Genomic DNA, 27,589 nt, shown 5'->3' with positions numbered 1-27,589 from the left:
TGGAAGTGCTAGATGAATGTTTTCATCAGATTCTGTCATTAAGCCTCACTGGAAGACCAGTGGTACTCAAACTAGCTCTGCATTCAAATCACCTGGGAGATTTCAGAATACCTGTGTCCCGGCCATACCCCATGCCAGTTAAGTCAGAATCTCTGATGGAGGGTTTGGGGCTTGATGATTTTTTTTTAAAGCTCCCCAATGATTCCAATGTGTAGGCAAGGTAGAATCACTGAGCTAAACCGGAACCTTCCAACAACAAACATTCCATCCCTCAAGAAACTATAACCTCCTTCCTTCTCCCTATGTCAGCTGTGTGTGTGTGCGCACGTGTTGCTTAGCTACATCAGGATGAGAAGAGCAATCAGCCCAACCATGAGAGCTGACAGTTGGCTGGGATGGTGGCAGAGGTGAGCGCTGAGGACTTGCCTCTTGGCCTGTGTTCCCACTGACCCTACTGGGCCCCGGGCATGGTGCTGCTGTCGAACAAACCGCCCCTCCTGATTTCCTTGTCGCACACCTAGCGTTTTCATTTATAATTGAACCAAAGGCAACTGAGAGCATGTAGACAGCAAAACTGTGGGCCAGTTCCCAAAGTTCAGGTTTATTCCAAAGAATCATAGTGTAAACAGACAGGATGGGCCTGAGCTCTGGCACCCTGTGCTCGGGAGCCTGTGGTCCTGCCTGGGTGGGCTACTTGACTTGGCTCCCCAGTACTGGACATGCTCACTCAAGTTCAATGACCTCACCGTGGTAGCTTGAAATTGACCATGGTGGGTATATTTATACCATGAAAAAACTGGCAAATTCTGGGAATTCCCTGGTGGTCCAGTGGTTAGGACTCAGGGCTTTCACTGCTGGGGGCCTGGGTTCAATCCCTGATCAGGGAACTAAGATCCCACTGCGTGTTAGTCTCTCAGTTGTGTCTGACTCTTTGAGACTCCATGGGCTGTATATAGCCTTCCAGGCTCCTCTGTCCGTGGAATTCTCCAGGCAAGAACACTGGAGTGGGTTGCCATCTCACTGTGTAGTACAACCAAAAAAAAAGAAAAAGAAAGAAAACCTTGGCAAAGGCCACAAATCAGGGATGTTTCTGTCCAGTAAGTGGAGTGTTAAACCTTAGCCAGCACATCACTTCCTTTTTGGTGCCCTACCACCCCTCCCACGTCCCCTCCACCACCACCTTTAACTCATTTTGTTTTCTAAAAGCTGGTTTCCCTGGTGAGGCCCTCCCTTACTCATTCCCACCTAGTGCTTATCTTAAGAGCGTTTCTTCTTATTTTTCCAATTTATAAAGGAGATCTTATTTCACTGACAATGATCTTAAGTCTGAGCAGAAAGAGTTGTAAAGTTGGTAGCAGTAGGCTTAGGTTCTGAGCATGGAGAGGATTTACAAAGGAGCCACAGAGGAGCCATTCACACGTCTGCCCCAACCCAGGAGAAGAGCTTTCAGGAGGCCATTCCTTTTCTATCCCACGTTACCCCTCACTTCTAGACTGTTGGTGTACACACAGCAGGTGAGGCGGCTCTTGTCCTCCATCCTCCAGCTGCAAGGAAGGGACTGGCAGACAATGGGAGGCCACAGCAAAACTGCCATTGTTTCCTGAGGCCCTCCCAGAGCTTCTAACTGAAACAGTTGGAGGAGCAGAGGGGTGGGGGTGGGCTGGTGCAGGGACTTCAGTGGGGAGGGGGAGGGACACAGGAGAGCAAAAGGGGAAATCTGCCCTGGAAGACAAATTGCCAGGCTTGGGCCAGGCAATCTGAGTTCCTTACTTGGCTGTCTCCAGGGCAGCCAGAAATAGGACTATGTTATTTCTTTATTTTTAATTTCTTGTTTATTTATTTTGGACACAGTCTCCGGCATGCGGCATCTTAGTTCCCTGACCAGGGATTGAACCCATGCCCCCTGCACTGGGAGCACAGAGTCTGACCACTAGATCTCCAGGGAAGTCCCAACCGTGTTATTTCTGAAGAGAATCGTTATGACCTGGCTTTGACTGCATATCAGATCTGGGCTGGGGAGTGCCTCTGGCAGGCAGACGCACTAGAAGCCACGGGCCCACCTTGCTGACCAGCCTGCGATGAGGAGGAGGGAAGCACAGTGGGGCTTTTCTCCTTCTGTGTTTTTCTTTCCCCGGAACCCTGCCCTTAGGGAAACAGCGTCTCAAGGGTCATTGGTGGATTCCTTAAAACACTGTGCTCCCCATCCTCTTGATGGGGTGCCTAGCATGCTCTCTGCACCTTCTTGGGGAGCACTGTCTGGTCCCTTCTGGGGGCCTCTGTAGCCTTATGAGGCAGAGGACCATTTAAAGATGAGAGGTTGGGGTTCAGAGAGGTTAGGGGCCCACCTGAGGCTGCACAACTCCAAGTGGCAGGTCTGAGGTCAGGGCCTGAATCCCTGCCCCATCCTCTCCCCCAATGGCCTCTCTTCACCAGAGGACCTGGAACTGCCGCACACAGCCTGCCCTGCGGGACTCGGCCTGCAGGACTGTCGGGTGCGTGTCTCCCGTGCTGCCTGAGCGCAGGGGCAGCTTCAGCTTTCTCCCTGTGCCGCGCCCGCCCCACCACCCAGGGCTCAGCCCAGTGCTCTGTGGGGTGGAGGAGGCTCAGGCATGGCCCCCACCCGGTCTTCTGAAGGGACAGCCCTGGCTGTGAGTGTACCCCGGGAGCCTCCTTGTTACAGGCACGATTCTCCGTCCCACCAGTTTACCCTAGTTTTGCTGCTTGTGTCCTGTGGCATTTCAGATGGGGCCGGAAGCTCGGTATCCTTGATCGTAGCTGTTGCAGGCTCCAGGCACCAGGAGCTGTGGCAGGGCTGAGGAATGGGGACGGCTCTGGCTGCCAGGCCAGCCTGGATTCTCGAGCATGAATGTGCCTGCAGCACCCCCGCCCCACCCAGGGAGACTAAGATAGCCCCCGTGTGCTGCCCACCAGGACTGGGACACTGCCCCTGCATCTTTACCCAGCATCCCAGGTCCCACTGAAGGAGGCAGCAGGCTCCCTACTCACTGCTCGGGATTCCTTGGGGATTGAGGCAGAGATGCTGAAAAAAATCCTGAAAATTCAGGCATTCTGGCTGGAAGGGTTATCTTCTGAATCAGAAGTGAGACTGCCAGCCATGTGTAAGCGTTGCTTACAGTGTTGATCCAGCCTGGGCAGCCCACAGGGCCCCATGATTTGTGTCTAAGCTGCCAAGAAAACTGGCAGACTGGGGCCCTAGACCACCAGGCTGGGGAGCCTCTGATCCCAATTCCGGAAGGGACCAGAGGGGCTCAGCTCCACCCAAAGTGGGAATCAGAAGTCCCACTGGCCTCTGCTGTGACTTCTGGAGCTCACTCAGTAACAATTGCCACTTCCCTGGGCCCAGACTCCTCCTGTCAGCATCCTTTTAGACCAGAGGTGCCACACATATGAAGAATCATGCTGTGGAGGGATCATTTTTATCATCTTGTGTCTAGCTTTTGCCCCTGGCATGAAACAAGTTTGCCAGTCAATAGTGCCAATGATTAGTGAAGAGAATTCAAGCTAACCTTGGAGGAGTAATTTTCTCTAAATACTGTCCATTCTGATGCTGCTATTATTATTTTAAGCTTCCACAGACATAAGCAGGAGTCTGGGAGGGCTGTCTGTGGTGGAAAGAGGGTTGGAGTCATCTCTCATTTTCTGGAATAATAAAAGTTGGAAACAATCTGAATGTCTTTAACAGTGGAAACGTGAGCCAAAGCATGATTGCTCCATTCTTTGGACCACCAAGTGGCCATAATACTGTCACTGACTTGTACCTGAAAAGATGTTCACAATGTGTCATCAAGAAAAACTATGTTATGGCATAGTATCTAGGAGGCCATTTTTGAAACATAGTTGTGAACAAACATACGTACACACACATACACGTGTAAAAAAGTTGGTAAGGCCATATACCTCACATTAAGTAATTGGTTCTACATGGTGAAACATGGATGATTTTATTTCTGCTCATCAATATTTTCTCATTTTCCAAATTGGATTATTGTGCTAAAGAACTAGTAACCTATCACAGCCTTGGCCCACAGAGGCCTGGCCCTGACTAGCAAAAGTGCCCAGAGTGGGTCAGATCAGAGGAAGGGTCCCAACTCTTGAAAGTACTGAAGTTAGAGTTGTTTAATCATATGGTGTTGATGGCGGGTCCACTGTGTGCCCAGCCCAGGTTGGTTTTAACTAGGAACTTGTGATCTAGTTCAGGAGGTAAAACGTTCAGTCATTTATTCGTTCATTCACTCATCCAACAAATAGCTACTGAGCGCCTGTGGGCACTGTGCCAGCCAGGTACTGTACTTACAGTGTGAGCATAGTCCCAGAGTGTGATGTAAGATACGTTCTCCCATAAAGTGGTTCAGGAGTTTGGATGGGGACCAGAGGGAGTGACAGAGGAGGGGGCCTTTGAGCTGGAATGTGAGGATCCACAAGACTCAGTGAATGGGGATGAGGGTATGCCCCATGGGAGGGGTGAGCTGGGGCTCTTCTTCCTCTCCAGGTGTGCCAAAGTCCGAAGATCTGGCTTCTGTTAGCAGCATGATGCCAATGTACCATGTAGCCCTGGGGAGCTTATGTAACCTCTCTAAGCCTCAGTTTTACCACCCACAAAATGCAGATCATTTCATATCCTCCCCTCCACCCTCCAGCCACGTCCCTCTCTTCTTAGGATGCTTGAAGACTGAATGTTCTCCTTTGCGCTTTATCCAGAAACTCTCCATTTGCTTCTTGGGCTTATTGTTTGATAGCTTGGCTAGGCCAGTTGTTGATTCTGCCAGCTTTAATGCAGTCTGTTGGCCCCATTGGTTCTTCCTCTAAGCTGCTCAAATGACCTCCATGGTTAAATCAGGGGAAAGAAATACACTTAATCCCACACCATCACTCTCCTCCAGGCAGAGAGCCATTTGGAGAACGCCAAAGACTCTGAAGAGGCCAACTCCGTGAGTGGTACTTGGAAATGACAGGCTGAGAACTCAGGGAGCGCTGAAAACTCAGGGAGCGCTGCTCTCTCTAGGCCTGGAGTCACACAGATTTGCTCTAAGGCTGGGCTGCAGCAGGTCCTCATGCCATGCCCAGCAAACCTCGGCAGGGGCATCACAGGGAGACCCTCCTCCCCATCTCAGGCACACTGGCCACTTTACAATCCTCAGGCCTCCCTAGCTGCAGGATGGAGGAGTCATATAGTTCAGAGAGAGAAAAGTCCTTAGCAACCCCTAGTTCTTGCTTGAAAGCAGGCCAGGGTGAACAGACATCACTTAGGGGATGGTAGACAATGGGGAACCTGATTAGGTATTGAGAGTGAAACTTTCTGGCTCAACCAACTTAGCAGAATTCTTGCTAACATTAAACATGAGTGATGAACACTGAAATTCAAAAGTCAGGCCTAGTTGAAAAATCCAAGGGAGCTAGAGTAGAGTCAGAGAATCATTGTCAGCATAGAGAATCTATCGTTCAGTTTCCTTATCTGCCAAATGGGTCACTATGAAGGACCATCTAGTGCAGGGCCTCAAATATCAGTTCCCAGAATCAGCCTCTTTTCTGGGGCCCATTTTATTAAAAACAATGTGTTAACCTCCCTGGGCCTTGATTATCTCCTGTGTCACCTGGAATATAATGGTAAATACTCTGTGAAATGACCTGAGTTTTTAAAAAAATAATTAATTAATTTTAATTGGAGGATAATTTCTTTACAGTATTGTGGCGATTATTGCTATACATCAACGTGAATCATCCACGAGTGCACGTGTCTCCCCATCCTGAATGTCCCCCCCACCTCCCTCCCCACCCCATCCTTCTGTATTGTCCCAGAGCACCAGCTTTGAGTACCCTGCTTCATGCCTCGAACTTGCACTGATGACCTGACTTTTAAAAGAAAATTGTTTGTTTATTATTGACTGCTCCAGGTCTTTCGTTGCTGCGTGCGGCTTTTGCTAGTTGTGAGTGGGGGTTACTCTTCCTTGCAGTGTATGAGCCTCGCATTGCAACGGCTTCTCTTGTTGCAGAGCACAGGCTCTAGGGTGGGGGCGCTCAGTAGTTGCGACTCGGGGGCTCTAGAGCATAAGCTCAGTAGTTTTGGCGCATGGAGCTTAGTTGCTCCAAGGCATATGGAATCTTCCTGGACCAGAGATGGAACCTGTGTCACCTACCTTGGCAGGCAGATTCTTGTCCGCTGTGCCACCAGGGTGGTCCATGAACTGACTTCTTAAAAGCCCAAGGCAAGAGGATTTTCTTATCTGGGCCATCCGGGGCAGAGGGGATGATGTCTGTCCCGCGTACCCAGCTGCTAGATGTGCTGTCGGCCATGGCTGGTACAAAGCTGGTGTGCTCACACAGAGAAGGGGAAGCTTCCAAGTCATTAGTCCTTCTCTTCCCAGCCACTGTTGGTAGGGCACTTGGGAGCTCACTGTACATGAAGAGAGACAAGGAATTCCACAGGCAGCCCCTTCCTTTGGCTCCCACTCCTGCAGCACCCACCCACCCAGTAAGGAGCATAGAGGAACAGGCTGCTAGCAGCTGGGTGATGTGACATTAACATGCGGATGTGCTCCAGAGAAAGCAGAAGCTGAGTGGGCATTGATAGCAGTTGATCTTGCTTTTCCTCCACTCCCAGGAACAGCGTCTGCTCACAGCCTAGTGATCTGGAGATGCCTCATCTCTGCGTCTTTCCCCCCCCGAGCCTGCGTGTTTGCCTTGGGCTCTGGGTCCCTCCCCATCAGCTCCTTCATGGCTCCTGTCCTCTCATCTATCACGTAGGTTCCTGTCTGTCAAATGGAGCCCCCCTAGCAGCACTCCAGTCAGTCTTGCTTGGGATCCAGCTCCCGGCCGTGACCCACCCTAGTAACTCCCTGCCCGCTGCCCAGAACATGTTTTTGTGCCCACCATGTCTACGTGCCACCTATGGTGTTTGGCCCTGGGGATTCAAGGACAAAGAAAAGACTCTACTCTTAGGAGGTTAAGAATTTCTCCTGCCTCCAGCACTAGACCCTTGGTCTAATTGATAGAGCCAGTCCCCAGGGAGCTCAGAGCCAGTCACCCCAGAGTACTAAAGGGAGAGCAAACTCTTGTGACCTGTGATTAGATGTTTGATGTTACCATCACAAAAAGATTGTGACTTGCTGAAGGCTCAGATGATGGGGAACTTTTTTTTTTTTAGCAATAAAGTATTTTAAAATTAAGGTACGTGTATATATTTTTAGACATAATGCTATTGCATATTTAATAGACTACAGGGTAGGGTAACAACTTTTATATGCACTGGGAAACCAAAATATTCAGATGACTCCCTTTGTTGAGATATTCACTTTGTTGCGGTGGGCTGGAACCAAACCCGCAGTGTCTCTGAGCAATGATTGCACAGATATTCTCTTTCATCTCAGGTATATACTGTTATTATCCTGATATGAAGTTCATTTTATTATTTTTTAATTAAAGTATAGTTTTAGGTATATAGTGAAGTGATTCAGCTATACATATATTAATATATACTTTTTTCAGGTTTCTTACCCACATAGATTATTACAAGATAATGAAGATAGCTTCCTATGCTATACAGTAAATCCTTGTTATTTTTTTATATATAGTGGCGTGGATCTGTTAATCCCATATTCCTAATTTATCGCTCCTCTACTCTGCCTTGGGATTCCCAGGTGGCTTGGTGGTAAAGAATCCAGTGCCAATGCAGGAGACACAGGAGACTAGGGTTCAATCCCTGGGTCAGGAAGATTCCCCTGGAGAAGGAAATGGCAACCCACTCTAGTATTCTTGACTGGAAAATCCCATGGGCAGAGGAGCCTGGCAGGCTACAGTTCATGGGGTTGCAGAGTCGAACACCACTGAGTGCACACACATGCACCCCGCCTCTCCCCTTGGATAACCATGAATGCGCTTTATATGTCTGTGAGCCTGCTTTTGTTTTGTAAATAACTTAATTTGTATTATATTTTAGATCCCACACAGAAATGATATATGGTATTTGTCTGTTTCTATCTGACTTACTTCACTCAGTATATTATTCTTTAGGTCCATCTGTGTTGCTACAAATGACATTATTTCATTGTTTTTTCATGGCTGCATAGTATTCCATCATGTCACACACGACATCTTCTTCATCCACTCTTCTGTTGATGCACACTTAGGTTGCGTCCATGTCCTGGCTATTGTAAACAGTACTACTATGAACATTATGTTGCGTATATCTTTTCAAATTAGAGTTTCTGTCTTTTCTATATATAGGACATGAAATTTAGTAATCTGCTTTAGGCACACAGCTGTTATGTGGCTGACCTGGGACTGGAACCAGAGACTGAGTGATTCTAAAGTTTAGGTGTGAGGAACTGTAAATGTTACCAAGTTTTAGTATAGCTTTAAAGAAAATGTGATAAAATTAACCATTTTAAAAATGTCCAGTTCAGGGGCATTTGATACATTGAAACTGCTCTGCAACTGTCAACTGTGTCTAGTTCCAAAATACTTTATCAGCCCAAAGGAGGCCCTGCACCCATTAAGTAGTCCCTCTCCAATCCTTCCTTCCCCAGTCCCTGGCAACCACTAATCTACTCTCCATCCCTATGGTTTTGCCTATTCTGGACATTTCATAAGAATAGAATCATGCACTCTGTGATCTCTTACGTCTGGCTTCTTTCATTCGGCATAACGTGTTTCAGGTTCATCTATGTTGTAGCCTGTGTCAAGCTAATATTCCATGGTTTGTCTGTACTGCTTTTTGTTTATCCATTCATCATTTGTGGACACCAGCTATTGTGAATAGTGCTGCTGTGAACACATGTACACAAGTATTTTGAGTACCTATTTGCAATTCAGTGAATTCCACTCAGGAGTGGCATGGCTGGGATAAGTGGTAATCCTGTGTTTAATAGGATGCTTTCCTGCCTGTGGTTGTATCTCCCTGGTGGGTCCCAATGGCCCCTCACACAGGGCTGGGTACCTAGTGCTGAGCCCACATCCAGTGAGTGAATCCATCATCCTTCTTCTCTGCCCGCGTGTCCCCAACCCCCTAACCTGTCCCTTTCTCCCTGACAGACGTGCCCGTGGAGAAGCTGGCTGCCATGCCTGCTTTGCACCTCATCAACCTGCGCTTCAACCCTCTGAACGCCGAGGTGCGCGTCATCGCCCCACCACTTATCAAGTTCGACATGCTCATGTCTCCAGAGGGCGCCCGGGCCCCCCCACCCTAGGCCTGCCTCCTCATGCCCACCCAGCAAGGGACAGAGGCCACCTGGCCTGGCGCCCTAGGGGAGGGAGTCCCATGGGCCTGTGTGAGGCCAAGCTTGGGGGGCTGGGGGCGGGCGGGCTGAGTAGCGCGTGGTGGGAGGGTGCGGCGGTCCCGGATAGGTAGCGTAGAGCAGTAGTGGGCCCTGGAGTACCTGGATGGAGCAGGCAAGGAGGGGCTTGGAGCCCAGGCTCCCCGCACTCACAGCTTCTGTGCAAACCTGAGCAGGTCCTCTGAGCCTTACAATTTGAGAAAGGGGGCAATGGCAAGGGCTTTTGCCTCCTTTTGGCTCCTAGAAGGCTTTTGGCAGAACACATACCTCCAAGTTACCTTCAAGTCATCAGTACCTTCTGGGCCCATGGATGAGCATTGCTGCGCACTTTCCGGGCCCTTGTGGGTTTGAGGTCTTGTTTCTAGTGCTGAGAGCCAACAGCTGCCCTGAGAGTGACAGAAGACAACCTCCATCTATTTACTGTTTCCTGAGGACCGACCTGGATGAGGCCCTCCACTGTGCCCCGTCCTCAGCCCTCTGGGCCCCTGGATTGGCATGAACCAGAACTAGGAGTCACGGGAAAGCTGCAGAGAGAGTGTGGCCCAGCGCTGTGGCACAGCTGAGAATGTTTGTGTAGGGGCCCAAGGACCATTGGGAGCATATCAAGTAGGCTCTATGCTTCCCCATGACTAAGAAATCAGTGGCGCTGGAAGACCAGACTGCTCCATCCCTCCCCTGTGGTGCCCAGTTTTGCCTGGTATCAGTCCTGCTGCAGGAACGGCGACCCAGAGAGAAACATGGCCATTTGTGCCTGTGCCACCCTCAACAGTCGCCCTCAGACAGTTGGCTGACTGCCTTGTCATTGGTCCACGTGGGGGCAGAAGGCACCACGGACCACTGGATTTGTGACCAGCCAGTTCCCAGGCTGCCGCCATCCAGAGCCCTGATGACCTAGTCATCTCTAGGCCCTCGATCTGGAGTCTAGGGTGTGGCCAGGTAATTGTGTGACCAGCCATCTCTGTGTGCCCGGGACTGGGGTTTCCTGGGACGTGGGACTTTCAGTGCTAACACTGGGACAGCATCTGGCAAATGGGCAACTGGTCCCTCCATGGGGCCTGGGGCTCTGGCTTCCTGACCACACCTGTGGTTTGGACAACTACTGACCCCGTGATCCCTAGATATATCTACCTCCCACCTTCTCATCTGTGGAGCTAGCAGACTCAGAGCCCAGAGCCCACCTGGCCTGATCTACAGGAGACAGTGGAGGCCTCAGGACTTGCAGCAAGCTGGACTACCCGGATCCTACATCTGTGGACTACTGGCCCTCTTCCCATCCTGAGGTTATGCTGTTCAGAGCTCAGACCACTGCTCAGAGCACTAACCCGTTCTCAGAATGCTCCCAGGCTCATTCCCCCTCCCTGGCTCCACGACCTGCCCCTGCCCAGGCCTTTGGTCTTGGCAAGAGGCTGACTGGTTGGGCCACTGTTGGCCCATTGCTTGAGTGATCAGTGTTCGCTCTGCTCATCTTCCAAGGCCTGGTTGGTGAAGCTTTGGGGAAAAGTGTTTTCAGGTTGAGGAGGTTGAAATGGGATCTTCTAGGGCTTCGGAGTTCAGCCCTGGACGGTAGGGACAAGTGGGCAAGCCTGTGGTCCAGCCCAGGCTGGTTGGGATACCCTAGACTGTGTCCTGGAGTGGGGTTTTCCTTGTCAAAGAAGGGGTGCACTTTTCCGGTATGCAGGAAGACACTGTATGGCCAGAGCCTTGCAGCTCTAGTGTGGTCTGTGGGGAAGCCTGCAGAGTTGGCATCCATGGGAGCGTGATAGAAATGCAGAATCCCAGGCCCCATTCTACACTTCTGGAACCAGAAACTGCATTTCAGAAGATCGCCAGCTGATTCCCACAAACGGGGGCCTGGGGCGATCCTGGGGACATTCTCAGAGTCAAGGGTGAAGGTTCTCAGCTCTCCCTGTGCACCATCGGTGGAGTCTGAGTCTGCTTATGCCCCCCTAAACCAGCCCCCAGAGCCCCTGGGCCCCTTTGATTTTTCCAGAGGCTGCGTGGTGCTCCCAGTGAAGGGACTGACCCAAAGCTGCCAGGAGAGGACAGCCGGCTTTGCTTGGCCTTCCTGGCTAACCTCTGCTGCTTCCCCAGGTCATCGCCTAAGGCCCTTAGACAGGGTGGCTTCTGGAAGCTGTTTTCTACTCTGCTTGGAGAGTTTGCCCATGCCTGCTGGGAAAGCTTGGGCAGTCAGAGAAGGCCCCACATCAAAGCCCACTGTGTGAGTGAGCCCTTTGCTTCAGGCTGCAATAAAGAATGCGTTGGTTTCATCTGCCTGTTGGTGTTTGATTCATTCTCATGCACAGATCTCACGTGGCCCAGGTGGTGACCCCATTCACCGGCAAAGAGGAGGGGCTGCCCCTCTGATTGAAATTATGGGGTAAAGCAGCTTGCGGCTTGGAATATTCACAGTGGGCAGAGGCACAGGCAGGCAGAGTTGATGCCTGCCCTGACACTGCGCGGCTGCAGAGGTCTAAACATCAGTCTGGGGGGACCTGGTACCTGCAGAAGGATGAAGGGGCCCACTGCCCCCGCCTTGCCATTTCTCCCTGACTGATGCCAGAAATTATACCCTTAGTGGTTCATTTCTCAGGGTCTAAAGTTCTCAAGGAGAGGTCTCAGGACCAGCCAGGGAGCTGGTTAGAGATCTCACCCCAACTCCACAGCTACAGAATCAGATCCTCCAGAGGTAGAGCCCAGCACTCCACTTTAATGATCTTTAACTCCACGTGTTCTGATGCAGGTGAGAAACTGCTCCTGGGTTCAAGGTTTAAGTCAGTTTTTGTTTTCTGAATCTGGGAGATCAGCCTGAGTTTGCCTTGAGTTTTAGGCCAGCCTTGCCATCACTTTTGTTTAACAAACACATGTAGAGCTTAGTGTACACCAGGCAGTGTCTAAGCATGTTATGGATATTAACTCATTTAATCTACCTAACAACCGTAGTGAGTTCTGTGCATTGGACAAATTCCTTTCCTCTCTCTGGACCCTGTTTGCTGTCTGTAAAGGGAAGGGGCTGTAAGGAGATCCCCAAGGGGCTTTCTAGAACTCACTCTGTCTGTGGTTCTGGGGGCTTCACTGTAGCTGTGTCTTTGGACCAGCCTGGACTCAGGCTGCCACTCACCCCACCCCAAAGGTCGAACAGAAGACTCCCCCGACTCTGTTTTTTCTTGCTGAATGCTGGCTCACCAAAAATATCATAGGCTGAGAGCTGTTGGTCAGACAGAGTTGAGACAACTCTTCTCCAGGTCGGGGAGATCTTTACCACGCCTTCCCAGCGTGCCAGCATAGGGAGGGCACAGTCACAAGATTTCCGAGTCTGGTTTCAGGTGGGGCTTTCCGTGCAGGGAAGGATGCCTTGACTAGGATAGCATAAAGATCGTGATAGAGTTTAGGATCGGTGGACACAACAAGGAGACTTTTTGAGGCGTGGGGTTCAAAGAGTCTTAAGATGTAAGCTCTTAAAGACTTAAATGTAAGATCAGAAACTATAAAACTCTTAGAGGAAAACATAGGCAGAACACTCGATGACAAAGCAGTATCTTCTATGACCCACCTCCTAGAGTAATGGAAATAAAAACAAAAATAAACAAGTGGGACCTAATTAAACTCAAAAGCTTTTGCACAATAAAGGAAACTACAAACAAGGTGAAAAGACAACCTTCAGAATGGGAGAGACTGACAAAGAATTAATTTCCAAAATATACAAGCAGCTCATACAACTCAATACCAGAAAAACAACCCAATCAAAAAGTGGGAAAGAGACCTAAACACATTTCTCCAAAGAAGACATACAGATGGCTAACAAACACATGAAAAGATGCTCAACGTCACTCATTAGAGAAATGCAAATCAAAACTACAATGAGATGTCACCCTGCACCAGTCAGAATGGCCATCATCAAAAAGTCTACAAACAATAAATGCTGGAGAGGGTGTGGAGAAAAGGAAACCCTCTTGCATTGCTGGTGGGAATGTAAATTGATGCAAATCAATGTCAGGTGATACAGCCACTATGGAAGACAGTATGGAGATTCCTTAAAAAACTAGGAATAAAATCACCATATGACCCAGCAATCCCACTCCTAGACATATACTCTTGAGAAAACCATAATTGAAAAAGACACATGTACCCCAACGTTCATTGCAGTGCTATTTACAATAGCTAGGACAGGAAAGCAACCTAGATGTCCATCAACAGATGAATGGATAAAGAAGCTGTGGTACATATACGTAATGGAATATTACTCAGCCATAAAAGGGAGCACATTTGAGTCAGTTCTGATGAGGTGGACAAATGTAGAGCCTATTACACAGAGTAGAGTAAATCAGAAATGTAACTATCATATGTTCTCGTATATATATGGAATCTGGAAAGTTGGTACTGGTGAATTAATTTTCAGGGCAGCAATGGAGAAACAGAAAACAGACCTAAGGACACAGGGAGGGGAGGAGGAAGAGGGTGAGATGTATGGAGAGAGAAACATGGAAATTTACAATACCATATGCAAAACAGATAGCCAGCAGGAATTTTCTGTATGACTCAGGGAATTCAAACAGGGGCTCTGTGATAATCTAGAAGGGTGGGGTAGGGAGGGAGACGGGAGGTTTGGGAAGGAGAGGAAATGGGTGTACCTCTGGCTGATTCTTGTTGATGTATGACAGAAAATCACAAATTCTGTAAAGCAATTATCCTCCAATTAAAAAAAGTGAAAAAGAAATATTTATTAAAAGGAAAAAAAGATGTAATTTTTTTTTCTTTCTTTATTTTTTTTTGGCTGTGCTGAGTGACATGTGGGATCTTAGTTTTCTGACCAAGGATTGAACCTGTGCCCCCTGCATTGGGAATAGTTTCTTAACACTGGATGGCCAGTGAAGTCTCTGTAAGCTCTCTTTTGATGCTGTTTACTAAAGAGTTCGGAGAAGGCAATGGCACCCCACTCCAGTACACCTGCCTGGAGAATCCCAGGGACGGGGGAGCCTGGTGGGATGCCATCTATGGGGTCTCACAGAGTCAGACACGACTGAAGCGACTTAGCAGCAGCAGCAGCAACTAAAGAGTTAGGCAGTTTGATGTTCCTTTAAATGATGGTTTCAGGAATTTCCTAGAATGAACAATACAGTGATTTACAACTTTTACTCTCTGGGCGAGAATTTCCTGGATTAGTACAGTTGTGTTGAATATGATAAGATACAAGGACTTATTAATGTTGACAGGAAGATGTGTGGGGCTAGAGGGCTGCTTTGCCTGAGAATACAGCTGACATATAACATTATATTAGTTTCAGGTGTATAACAGTGATTCCCTATGTGCATAAACTGTGAAATGACCATCACAGTAAGTCTAGTTAACATCCATCACCACACATAGGGGGTTTTGGTTTTCATTCTGCCCCAGGTTCAGTGTTGGACCCTAGGCCTGACTTTGGAGTTACACTTTACTGACTGTAAAGGGTACCCTTTACTTACCCTTTCCCCTTTACTTTACTGAAACGTTCCTGTCCCTTCTCAGAAAGCTGGCCCTGGGACGGGGAGCAGTTCCTGGAAAGGTGAGCATTGGCAGGGGCCCAGAAGTTCTGGCCAGAGTGCTGGGAGAGATGCCAAGGCCAAGAAGGGCAGGCCTGGGAGTCTGCATCACTGGGCCACTGGGCAGGACATGAGCTGGTCTGGGTCCAAGAGCAGTCAGATCACTCTGTGGACATGAGCCTCAGGGATGGGTGGGCTGAACCTGTCCCTCAGAAAAGGGGCACAAGTCTAGCTGCTCTAGGTCTGAGCAGGAGCACTCATTGGGCCCCTACTGTTTCTCAGCTCTGGGCAGTGCTTCTATGTCTTCTTGCTTACTATCAGCAACACATCCTTGGTCCTCACTCTGCAGACAAGGACAGCCTTAGGCCCTAGGGGTTAATGTGTGCCTTGGAAGAAGTGGAGCTGGGGTTTGAGCTGGGAGGCTGGCTGGGATGGGAGATGCCATTGCTTTTTCCAACTCACATGTTCTTTCTCCCATCACATTCCTATGAAGACCCCCTGCTTTTCTCATCCATAAAATGGTGCTAAGACTGCCTCCCGTCATGCCTCAGGTGGTAGAGGTAAGTATCCCTTGGCGGTCAGCCGTATGCCCACTTCATACACCTAAGAGCTTCCTCATCCTTCTGCTTACACCGGCCCTTGTGTGGGCTCAACTCGAGTGCCCTGACAAGAACCTGTCTCTCAGGGAAGCACAGAGCTGTCCGTCACGCACCCCTGGAGGACATCTGGATGCTGATGGGAGATTTCATCCACAGGAAATGAGAAGACTGACAGTTCACTGGTCCCCCATCTTCACAGCTCAGGAATCTAGGAGGTTCTGCGTTGGGCCGCCAAGGACAACTAATAACTCGTGTAACTCAGAGCCTTGGCCAGGAGTCAGCTGAGGCTCATGCTCCTCTGTGTACACCCTCTCTCCTCTAGATGGAAAACACTTACATTAGGGTGTCTTCAGGGGTGAGCCCTGCAGAACTGCCACAGGACACAACTCTGATGGGTGCCAGTCATGATGCATTCTAGCTCACTGGCACCAGTTACCTAGAAAATGGGTTCCCAGGTGGTTCGGTGGTAAAGAATCCACCTACCAAAGCAGGATATGCAGGTGCGATCCCTGGGTCGGGAAGATCACTTGGAGAAGGGCAACCCACTCCAGTGTTCTTGCTAGGAAAATCCCTGGACAGAGAAGCCTGGTGGGCTACCGTCCATAGGGTTGCAAAGAGTCAGACACAACTGAAGCGACTGAGCGCACATGCCCTCACAAGCCATGGTGTCGTGGCTGGGCTTTTCCTAATGGAGTGCTGGGTGCCAGTGTGCACTAGCCTACCACTGTGACCACTGCTTTCGGCTTAGCATCACCCTCTCCCTGTGATCCTATTCCAACCCTTGATAGGATTTCGAGAAGGATTCCTATACCCAAAGTTGAGAAGTTGGAGGGGGCTCTTGCTCTTGGTGTGGTCTTCACATGAGCTGCATCAACAGCCCCTGGGGGGATGTTAGACCCAGAGGATGGGTCCCTCCCCAGACCTTCTGAATCAGAATCTGCGTGTTTTCTTTTTCAAGAAAATTCTGAAGTTTTAATTAGCATTTAATCAGCATTCATTAGTCCTTCTATTCACTGATATTGAAACTTGCAAGTAAAAATGACAAGATTCATTTCATTATCTTATCTGATGTCCACTTTAAAGGACAATGATACAGTTCTCATGTGATAAATTTCATACTGCTCAAGCTGCTAAAAATGAGTAAAAAATTAAGTATCTGGAAACAGGATTATCAAGAATAGTTTAAACCAATCCTCTTTCATCTCCTGGATTGGAAACTACTTTGACCCTTAACAAAATCAGCATTTTTCTGTTATCGTAACCTTGAACAGACAACAGGGCTGTGCACGAATAGGGTAGATACAAGTTAGAGAATACGGGGAGGGAGAAAAAGCGTAATTTACAAAGCACTGTCTGGTGTGAATTTTTTAGTGAATTCTCTGAGGAAAACTGGGCACACAGAGATGAGTAAGAAAGCCCTAGGTCCTGGGAGAAATGGAAGAGGAAACAGTTTGAGAAAACTGAGAAGGGAAGTTCAAGGACTAGGCGAGGTTGTTGAGTAGTTGGGTGTTTACCCAACAGTAACCGGCACACCTCCTACCTCGAGCGCTCAGGCTCTTTCTGAGGAGGCAACACTCTCGACAGTTTCCTATTCACACCCCTAGACTCATTGATACATATTCACATCATATCTCACTTGTTAATGGCTTTACCCAAACGGCAGTATATTATACACACTGACTGCTCTGCACTTCACTTTTTTCATTTAACAAAATAAATTGAAGACTTGTTCCATTTTGATACGTAATAAAGTCACTTGCTTCTTTTTAATGGGTGAAAAATATTCCATTGTATCAATGTGCCATCACTTATCCAGTCCTCAGCCAACCCTGACAGAGATACAGAGTTTAGTCTAAAAAGTCAAATATAAGTGAGAAAACGTATTCTTATATATTCCCTTTTACATACAAAATAAGGATCATTTTGGATCTTATATCTGCTAAATCAAACTGGATATTCATAGGTCCGGGACTTATTTCATGATCTACTTCAGTGATGAGAAGATGCCTAGAATCACTATCCATATTTGCCATTTTTCTCAGACTCTAAGAACAGTTCTATGAAGACCTACAAGACCTTCTAGAACTAACACCCAAAAAAGATATCCTTTTCATTATAGGGAAGGTGAAGGTGAAGTTGCTCAGTCATGTACGACTCTCTGCAACCCCGTGGACTGTAGCCTACCAGGCTTCTCCGTCCATGGGATTCTGCAGGCAAGAATACTGGAGTGGTTTACCATTTCCTTCTCCAGGGGATCTTCCCAACCCAGGGATGGAACCCAGGTATCCCGCCTTGGAGGCAGACACTTTAACCTCTGAGCCACCAGGGAAGCCCTTCATTATAGGGAACCGGAATGCAAAAGTAGGAAGTCAAGAAGCACCTGGAGTAATTTGGCCTTGGGGTACAGAATGAAGCAGGGCAAAGGCTAATAAGAGTTCTGCCAAGAGAATGCACTGGTCATAGCAAACACCCTCTTCCAAACACAAGAGAAGACTCTACACATGGACATCACCAGATGATTGACACTGAAGTCAGATTGATTATATTCTTTGCACCCAAAGATGGAGAAGCTCTACACAGCAAAAACAAGACTGGGAGCTGACTGTGGCTCAGATCATGAACTCCTTATTGCCAAATTCAGACTGAAATTGAAGAAAGTGGAGAAAGCCACTAGACCATTCAGGTATGGCCTAAATCAAATCCCTTATGACTATACAGTGAAAGTGAGAAATAGATTTAAGGGACTAGATCTGATAGACAGAGTGCCTGATGAACTATGGATAGAGGTTCGTGACAGTGTACAGGAGATAGGAATCAAGACCATCCCCAAGAAAAAGAAATGCAAAAAAGCAAAATGGCTGTCTGAGGAGGCCTTACAAATGGCTGTGAAAAGACAGGAAGCGAAAAGCAAAGGAGAAAAGGAAAGATATAAGCATCTGAATGCAGAGTTCCAAAGAATAGCAAGGAGAGATGAGAAAGCCTTCCTCAGCGATCAATGCAAAGAAATAGACGAAAACAATAGAATGGGAAAGACTAGAGATCTCTTCAAGAAAATTAGAGATACCAAGGGAACATTTCATGCAAAGATGGGCTCAATAAAGGACAGAAATGGTAGGGACCTAACAGAAGCAGGAGATATTAAGAAGAGGTGGCAAGAATACACAGAAGAACTGTACAAAAAAGAGCTTCACGACCCAGATAATCATGATGGTGTGATCACTCACCTAGAGCCAGACATCCTGGAATGTGAAGTCAAGTGGGCCTTAGGAAGCATCACTATTAACAAACCTAGTGGAGGTGATGGAATTCCAGTTGAGCTATTTCAAATTGTGAAAGAGGATGCTGTGAAAGTGCTGCACTCAATATGCCAGCAAATTTGGAAAACTCAGCAGTGGCCACAGGACTGGAAGAGGTCAGTTTTCATTCCAATCCCAAAGAAAGGCAATGCCAAAGAATGTTCAAACTACCACACATTTGCACTCATCTCACATGCTAGTAAAGTGATGCTTAAAATTCTCCAAGCCAGGCTTCAGCAATATGTGAACCGTGAACTTCCTGATGTTCAAGCTGGTTTTAGAAAAGGCAGAGGAACCAGAGATCAAATTGCCAACATCCGCTGGATTATCAAAAAAGCAAAAGAGTTCCAGAAAAATATCTATTTCTGCTTTAGTGACTATGCCAAAGCCTTCAACTGTGTGGATCACAATAAACTGCAGAAAATTCTGAAAGAGATGGGAATACCAGACCTCCTGACCTGCCTCTTGAGAAACCTGTATGTGGGTCAGGAAGCAACAGTTAGAACTGGACATGGAACAACAGACTGGTTCCAAATAGGAAAAGGAGTATGTCTAGCCTGTATATTGTCACCTTGCTTATTTAACTTATATGCAGGGTACATCATGAGAAATGCTGGGCTGGAGGAAACACAAGCTGGAATCAAGATTGCTGGGAGAAATCTCAATAACCTCAGATATGCAGATGACACCACCCTTATGGCAGAAAGCAAAGAAAAACTAAAGAGCCTCTTGATGAAAGTGAAAGAAGAGAGTGAAAAAGATGGCTTAAAGCTCAACATTCAGAAAAATAAGGTCATGGCATCTGGTCCCATCACTTCATGGCAAATAGATGAGGAAACAGTGGAAACAGTGGCTGACTATTTTTCTGGGCTCCAAAATCACTGCAAATGGTGATTGCAGCCACAAAATTAAAAGATGCTTACTCCTTGGAAGGAAAGTTATGACCAACCTAGACAGCACATTAAAAAGCAGAGACATTACTTTGTCAACAAAGGTCTGTCTAGTCAAGGCTATGGTTTTTCCAGTGGTCATGTATGGATGTGAGAGTTGGACTATAAAGAAAGCTGAGCACCGAAGAATTGATGCTTTTGAACTGTGGTGTTGGAGAAGACTCTTGAGAGTCCCTTGGACTGCAAGGAGATCCAACCAGTCCATCCTAAAGGAGATCAGTCCTGAATGTTCATTGGAAGGACTGATGCTGAAGCTGAAACTCCAATACTTTGGCCACCTGATGCAAAGAGTTGACTCTTTTGAAAAGACCCTGATGCTGGGAAAGATTGAGGGCAGGAGGAGAAGGGGACGACAGAGGATGAGATGGTTGGATGGCATCACCGACTCAATGGACATGGGTTTGGGTGGACTCCGGGTGTTGGTGATGGACAGGGAGGCCTGGCGTGCTGCAGTTCTCGGGGTCACAAAGAGGCGGACACGACTGAGTGACTGAACTGAATTAAGCACTAAAGAAGGGTGTCCTAAGCAGGCCAAGCCCAGAAACTCAGAGAGCTCAGTGGGAAGGAGGACACCCTTCCCCAGTCTGCTCACCTTGCTGCAGCCCAGAATCTGTGTTTTAACCACCACCACCCCGTCTCCCCCAACATGATTCACAAGGGCTTCCTTTGCGGCTCAGCTGGTAAAGAATCCACCTGAAATGCCTGCCTTGTGGGAGACCTGGATTCGATCCCTGGGTTGAGAAGATCCCCTGGAGAAGGGAAAGGCTACCCACTCCAGTATTCTGGCCTGGAGAATTCCATGGAGTCGCAAAGTGTCGGACACGACTGAGCGACTTTCACATGATCCATGGGCATATTCAAGTTTGAGAAGCTTGACTTTTGATGACTCTGTGATCCCCTCTCATATTCTCAAAGTGCCTGTGATAGGCAGTGCCAAAGTGTGATTTTCAGAAGCTAAAAGCATGACTTTTATAAATACAGGGTGATCATGTGTCAGAGATTTTATTCAGCTCATTAATGAGGGAACCAAGACAGTAAAGCTGATTCCCAGGGCATTTGCATAATCCTGGAAGAAAAAATAATGTTGAAATATGATCACCTTTACATGCAACACTGGCCAGTGTCCTACAAGGCAATAAACAGCCAACGGTGGGGTTGACATTCTTTTCTACTGGACACAAATCCACAAATTACCATGTAACCTCTGAGCATCCATGTCCTTAGGCAATGGTAATGGACAGAGCCACAGGGGAACATTTCGTGGGCAAGCCCTTCAAACAGAGCTTCACGCATACATGCAGTTACCATCTTGGCCTCATCTCTAGGTTTTGGGTACTCTTTTCTAATGACCGATTCTCCTGCAAGGATGTTAATATTCCTAGGACCAAGCTGAACCAAGCTGAACCACCTGCTCTGTGTTTCTGGTAAAGGATGGGAACCATCCACAGATGGCAGGGAGAGGAAAGAGCCAGAGGTTCACAGAGGAGGTGAAAAGAAGCTAAACTAAAATCCATATCAGCAGCTCACCACCCATATGTGACTGTGCAGAGTGCTTCCCTGCAGGGTGGGAGGGAGCTACTCTTTTTATTTCAATTTTCCAGGTGAAACACTGAGAACTGGAGATGACAGAGAACCTGGTCAAGGTCAGACATTAATCGGTGGGGCAACCAAACCAAGTCCATATTTCCAGGGATTGGTGACCAGGGCCTGGGAAATGGTTTACAAAAGGCTCTGTCTTGTCTGAAGGAGGCCCTGCTGCCCCCAGAGAGCTGTCCACCTCTCCCAAAAGACCTCAACACTTTGCCAGTACTTCTCTGGTCCTGTGATGCTGACCTGACCCCACCTTGACCTAGAAGCCTTCAACCCACCCCCAATCCTCAGGGCATAGGACCCCAGCCAGAGAGCTGCAGTTTCTTGGTGTGACCCCAGCCCCTCCTCCTGAGGGGACTCTTGAACCTGGGTTCTCAGAGAAGGTAGACCCCAGAGTGGGAAGTTCTTCTGGTCCATAGCTCTCCCACTTTACAGAGGGGAACATTGAGCTCCAGAGAGCGTGTTCCAGAGGGCAGGTGGAGCCCTTACCCAACGATATGCAGCTCAGAACCCAGAAGAATGCTCAGGCTTCTGGCTCCGGCCTTGGGTTCTTTCTGGGGTCCTTGCTGGGTCCTTAGCTCTTCTGCTTGGCACTTCTGGCCTCTCCTTCCGTCCTCTCCTTCCGTCCTGGCTGTGCTGTGGGAAGTGAGTCAGCTTGTCATTAAACACAAACATAAACACAAATAACTCTTCCTTGGGGAGAGCTCATTGATTAGCATTTTAAACCAGTTTGAAGGAAGTGTTGGCTGGTGAAGGAGAAAGAGGGGCACCTCCTGACTCCCAGGAAGGGAGCCCACTCTGGCCCAAACCTCGGTCTCTCGGAAGCTCCCCGGCCTCACTCTTCGCAGGGTTATTCCTGCCCCCGCCACCCAACAGATGCTGAAAATGCTGGCAGTGTCACTGCTTCCTGAGAGCCATGTTGCCGCCAGGCTGAGACCCCGCTTCCCCTCCCCTGTGGATGCTGATCCTTTATGAAATAGTGGCAACACCAATGGCCTCCCTCACCCCAAAGGCCTGGATGCATTTCCAGCCAGGGAGAGAGATCGAGTCTCCCACTGGAGGTGCTGACTTTCCTGCCACTGGAGAGGCATCCTACAGCGCACCCTGTGGCTTCATGTCAGCCCTCCGCGTGGGCACCTCCCAATTCCCTTGGGCATCTCAGAGCACACCTCTATATGCTTAGAGGAGAGGGGGTGCCCGGGAGAGGCCTGTTCGTGCACCCACAAGGAAGGATGCTAGGGTATAGCAGCAAACAACCAAGGATCTCTGCTCCTGGTTGGGACAGAGAAGGAGTGATTATAGGCTAGTTAGGGAGACAGGTGTGGGAAGGGAACTAGTACTTCAGTACCAAGACAGTGCGGAGAAGGCTATGGCACCCCACTCCAGTACTTTTGCCTAGAAAATCCCATGGACAGAGGAGCCTGGTAGGCTGCAGTCCATGGGGTCGCTAGAGTTGGACACGACTGAACAACTTCACTTTCACTTTTCACTTTCATGCATTGGAGAAGGAAATGGCAACCCACTCCAGTGTTCTTGCCTGGAGAATCCCAGGGATGGGGAAGCCTGGTGGGCTGCTGTCTATGGGGTCACGCAGAGTCGGACACGACTGAAGCAATTTAGCAGCAGCAGCAGCAGCATCAAGACAGTGATTCTCAAACTTTGCTGTACAGTAGAATCACCTGGGGATCTTTAAAAACTATTATCCGGTGATGTAATTGGTATAGGGTGTGGCCTCAGCATGGAGTGGGTGGGGCTTAAAGTCTCCAAGGTGAGACTAACAGGGAAAGGTTGGTCTAATACCTGCTCTAGAAATGTGGGAGCAGAGAGGATGGGACAAGGGACTGGCTGATGGGCAGGTGAGGAGAGATAAGGAGTGGTATATCAGGAGGTAGCCAGGCAGTGGGAACAGAACAAAGTCATGGAGCACTTAAACAGGAAGAGCAGGGATGCTCACTGAGGGACGTTTGGGTGATCAAGAGAGAAACAGTAGGACTCGAGGCTGCAGGTTGTGAGGGGCTTGTATGGCATATGGAGGAGGTTTTGTTTTGTCTTTTGGCCTCGCAGTATGCAGGATCTTAATTCTCTGACTAGGGACTGAACCTGTGCCCCCTGCAGTGGAAGCAGAGAGTCCTAACCACTGGACCACTAGGGAAGTCCCTGGAGGAATTTAGGTTTCCTCTGGGAGGTACCTGGACATCCACAGAAGGGGCACAACTAGATTCATGATTTGGGAATAGTATGGGGGTGAGCCACAGACAAGGGGATCATTCATTCACTCACTCACTCACTCATTCATTTCTCCCCATAGCTGATGGTGAGCTCCATGAGACCAGGACCTTTGTGGAAGGGGAAAAGCCAAGAAGGGGCTTGCAGTGCGTCTCTGTCTTGCCCTTCTAATACCCTTTCTGGGTATTAGAATCACCCAGAAAGTTTTGAAAAAGTACTGATTCCTAGGCCCTGCCTGCCAGAAACTTGATTCAATTGGTCTGCACTAGGAGATCCAACCAGTCCATTCTGAAGGAGATCAGCCCTGAGTGTTGTTTGGAAGGAATGACGCTAAAGCTGAAACTCCAGTACTTTGGGCACCTCATGCGAAGAGTTGACTCATTGGAAAAGACTCTGATGCTGGGAGGGATTGGGGGCAGGAGGAGAAGGGGACGACAGAGGATGAGATGGCTGGATGGCATCACTGACTCAATGGACGTGAGTTTGAGTGAACTCTGGGAGATGGTGAAGGACAGGAAGGCCTGGCTTGCTGCAATTCATGGGATTGCAAAGAGTCGGACACGACTGAGCGACTGAACTGAACTGATGGTCCCAGCACTGGTGACTTTTTTTTTTTAATTTTATTTTATTTTTAAACTTTACATAATTGTATTAGTTTTGCCAAATATCAAAATGAATCTTTTAAATTCCTGTGTAGGATTCTAATGTGCAGCCAAGGTTGAGAACCACTGGCCTGTAGAGATTCAAGAACTTGCAAAAGGGCCTCGAGCTGAATTCAGTCCACAGATGTATTTTGTTTGGCCTGCACAATGTTTAAAAGTAATTTTGAGTTAGTTGCCCAACCATTTAAAATTAAGAGCTGAAATTCATGAAAAATATCTGGGTTTCCGGCTTCTGAAAAAATCAGAAAAGCTGGCAACCCTGAGCCTACATTCTGATGGCAGCGATCTCCAGGAGCTGGGTGGCAGAAGCCAGGCAGGAGTGCCTTGTGGCCGTGCCTGGCCGCATTCATTTATGCATTGGCCTCCGCTGTCCAGCCCTCGTAGGGCCCTGAGTCTGTCACCAGGTTAGTGTTCAGGCCGTGCAGGGTGGGGGTGGGGGGTCTTTCCCTGGGAGGACAGCACAGCAGGAAGAACAGCCAGCAGGGGACGGGAGGGATGATGAGCCGATTTGTAAAGAGGCAGAACTTTTCCATCTTGTGTTCACTGGGAGCTAGGAATGCGAGGACTGGGAGACCAGATTAGCAATCACTAAATGATTTGCTTCCAATCCATCTCCCTCTTCACACTGATGCCCAGAGAGGTTGAACCACTTGCTCGAGGTTACACAGCAAGTAGAACTTGTTCTAGAACCAGAGGCTCCTGATGCCAGACACAACATCACACATGGCACACTGTCAGCCTGAACCTCAGCCAGGCTGCCCCTAAGCCTCAGCTCCTAAGCCTCAGCTCCCCTACATTCACTACAGCCCATTAAACCCTCCTGCCCGTGGCTGATGGTTACTGCTTTGCTCAGGCTTTTGCCTCTTTGACTTCCCTCAGTGTCCCCCGGAAAGCTTGATTTCAGATCTCTTTCTGTCTCCTCCCCCTTCCCTTCAGACCCTTTTCCAAGCAGGTGTCCACACAGGTTCCAGTCAGCACAGGAAGCTCTTCTCCCTTCAAGGGCCTTCTCAATCCTATGACCCCATGCCACCTCCTGGCATCCAGCTTTTCAGATGAAAATCAGTTTCCAGGAAGGTGGAACTGATGGTTAGAACACTCCCCGGGACACAACACAGGGGTCCAGCTACAGCTATTGGGGGTGGGGTGGGATGGGGAGCAGCGCCTCTGAAATGAAGGGCTTGACTAAAATGGGTAGAGTGGGAAGCCCTGAAAGACAAAGGGCTCCCCAAATGAGCAGGGGTTGCTTCTAAGCCTTGGATGACCACACTCATAATTTCTCAGATGCTCTCAAATGGCCAAGAACCTTGAAGGTAGGCTAGGGTGAAGGGCAACAGAGCCAATGCCCTACAAGTCCCCAGGAGTGCTCTTTCCTCTACCGTCCAGCTGTGTCATATTGGGTAAGGCATTAACCTCCGTGGTTTCACGTGTTAAATAAGAGCAATGATGCTTTGCTTGGCTGGATGGTCAGGTGACCCTAGGAGGAGGCATGATCTGAAACAGAGCAGTGGTGGGCAGGTTTCCTGGGAGGTTCTTTGGAGTAGGAAGGGGAGTGAAAGGCGACACCTTTAAAATTTGCATGGAAAGGCTTTTTTACTCGAGCTATCTGTTCCACCTCCACCCGTAACTTTGGGGAGAAGGAAGGTCACTGGGTCTGTGGCCCTTGACTTTTAATCCTCACAGCAGTCTTGAGAAGAAGATGATAAATTCCTTTTTAAAGATGTGGAAAATGAGGTTAAAGGGCCTAAATGACTTACGCAGGGCTGCACGGATAATAAATGGTGGAAACTAATTTCACACCCATATCTTTCTGTCCATGGCACTACCCTGTCTGGCCCTCAAAGGCTGAACTGCTGAGTTTGTTTTGAATGGTACCACTTGTCCTTGGACATGGCACAAAGATTCTGATGGTGAAGGAAAGAAGTCTGTAGAAGAGGAAAGAGAAGGTCAGGAAAGTGGCTCTGATTCAGAACCATTCAAATAAAAAAGAGGGTAAGTGGGGGGAACCGATTATGAGCTTACGTTAATGCACTAAAATGATGTGGCTGCTAAAGAAAGAAGAAAGGGAGGGGGGAAAAGGGGGAACCAAAAAAGGTGAAACTGAACCATTAAAAGCCCACGTAATAAATATAGCTCACATTTATTTAGCACCTACTATGCCAGGCAGTGTTTTAAGTGCTTTGCTATATATTAGGCTCAGTGGTTAAGAATCTGCCTGCAATGCAGAAAACTGCCGGCGGTGCAGGAGATGTGTGTTCCATCCCTGGGGCAGGAAGATCCTGCGGAGAAGGAAATGCAACCCACTCCAGTATACTTGCCTGGGAAATCCCATGGACAGAGGGGCCTGGTGGGGTCGCAAGAGTTGGACATGACTTAGCACCACCAGGTACTATTATCATCCCTATTTTGTAAATGGAGGGAAACCGAGGCCCAATGAGGTTATATAACTTTTCCAGAGTCACACATAAAATAAATGGCAGGGCTGGAGCATGCAGAGTTTATAGCCGATTCCTAAACTCTGCATTGCTCAAAAGGGCCCGATAAGACCTGTCCCAGTCCTGGGTGCTGACTGTCAGGGAAACTTTGAGCACTTCCTCAGTAAGGTGGACTCAAGATAGTAATGATATAAACAACTTATACTGATCTCTTGTGTCAAGTGCTATTCCAAGAGCTTTACATAGAGGAACTTCTTTCATCTTCACAACTCTAGGAGATAGGCTATCATCCCCATTTACAGATGAAACTGAGGCAAGTCACAGGAAGCCAAAAGTCCAAAGAAACTCCGATGTTTCCTCTGCAGAAGGGCAGACCTGAGAGGGCACCCTCCCTCCTGCAGGCTCTCTGAAGGGCTTTCCTGGGAAAGACAGAACGAATGGAAGACAGAAATACCCACTGCTGGCCATTAGGATTAAGACATTTGCCCAGTCAGGGTTATACTCAGTGTCCTCTAAGGCCCCTCCAGTCCCGAGACTCCACCAGCCATTTGGGTCAGAGAATGGTCTAGAGGGATAAGGGAGGCTAGGAAGTGGCCTGGTGGGAATCATTTCCCTAGAGTCCCTCCAGGATAAACCCCAGAGCTCCCCACTAAAGAGAAGAAAGGGCCATTCACTCTCTTCCATCTGCCTGGAACCTGGGATCTTCATTCAAATGACCAGTCTATGGTGGTGCCTGACCAGGGCTGGAATGGTGGGAGGGAAGTAGCCTCTCATCCAGCCCAAGGGACCACTTACTGGGCATCTACTACATGCTGGGCAGAAACTTTGACATCATCTCATTTACTTCCCTCAAAACAATTTCACAAACGCAGAAACTGAGGCTCAGCTGCAGGTAAGACACTTGCCCAGGAGTAGACATCTGGGATTATCTGTCTACCGACACACTGTCCGTTGCTCTCCTCGCCTTATGTTGTATGACAGCTGCCTCTCATCCCCTTCTCAGGAGGGCCTCAGGGTCCTGTCCA

At 48.5% G+C, this 27,589-nt stretch overlaps 1 protein-coding gene across 1 annotated transcript in view; it reads left to right on the top strand.

The window, feature by feature from the left end:
* Window positions 1-11,557, top strand: part of LRRC20 (leucine rich repeat containing 20) — a 71,787-nt gene extending 60,230 nt beyond the window's left edge. Inside the window, exon 5 of the mRNA XM_006078069.4 lies at window positions 9,049-11,557. Within this exon, the coding sequence (XP_006078131.1) occupies window positions 9,049-9,203 (155 nt within the window). The 3' untranslated portion in view covers window positions 9,204-11,557. The remainder of the gene's footprint in view (window positions 1-9,048) is intronic.
* Window positions 11,558-27,589: the final 16,032 nt, after the last annotated feature.

Source organism: Bubalus bubalis, chromosome 4, assembly GCF_019923935.1.
Source record: "Bubalus bubalis isolate 160015118507 breed Murrah chromosome 4, NDDB_SH_1, whole genome shotgun sequence".
NCBI lineage: Eukaryota > Metazoa > Chordata > Mammalia > Artiodactyla > Bovidae > Bubalus > Bubalus bubalis.
This window is presented reverse-complemented; position numbering and strand designations above follow the sequence as displayed.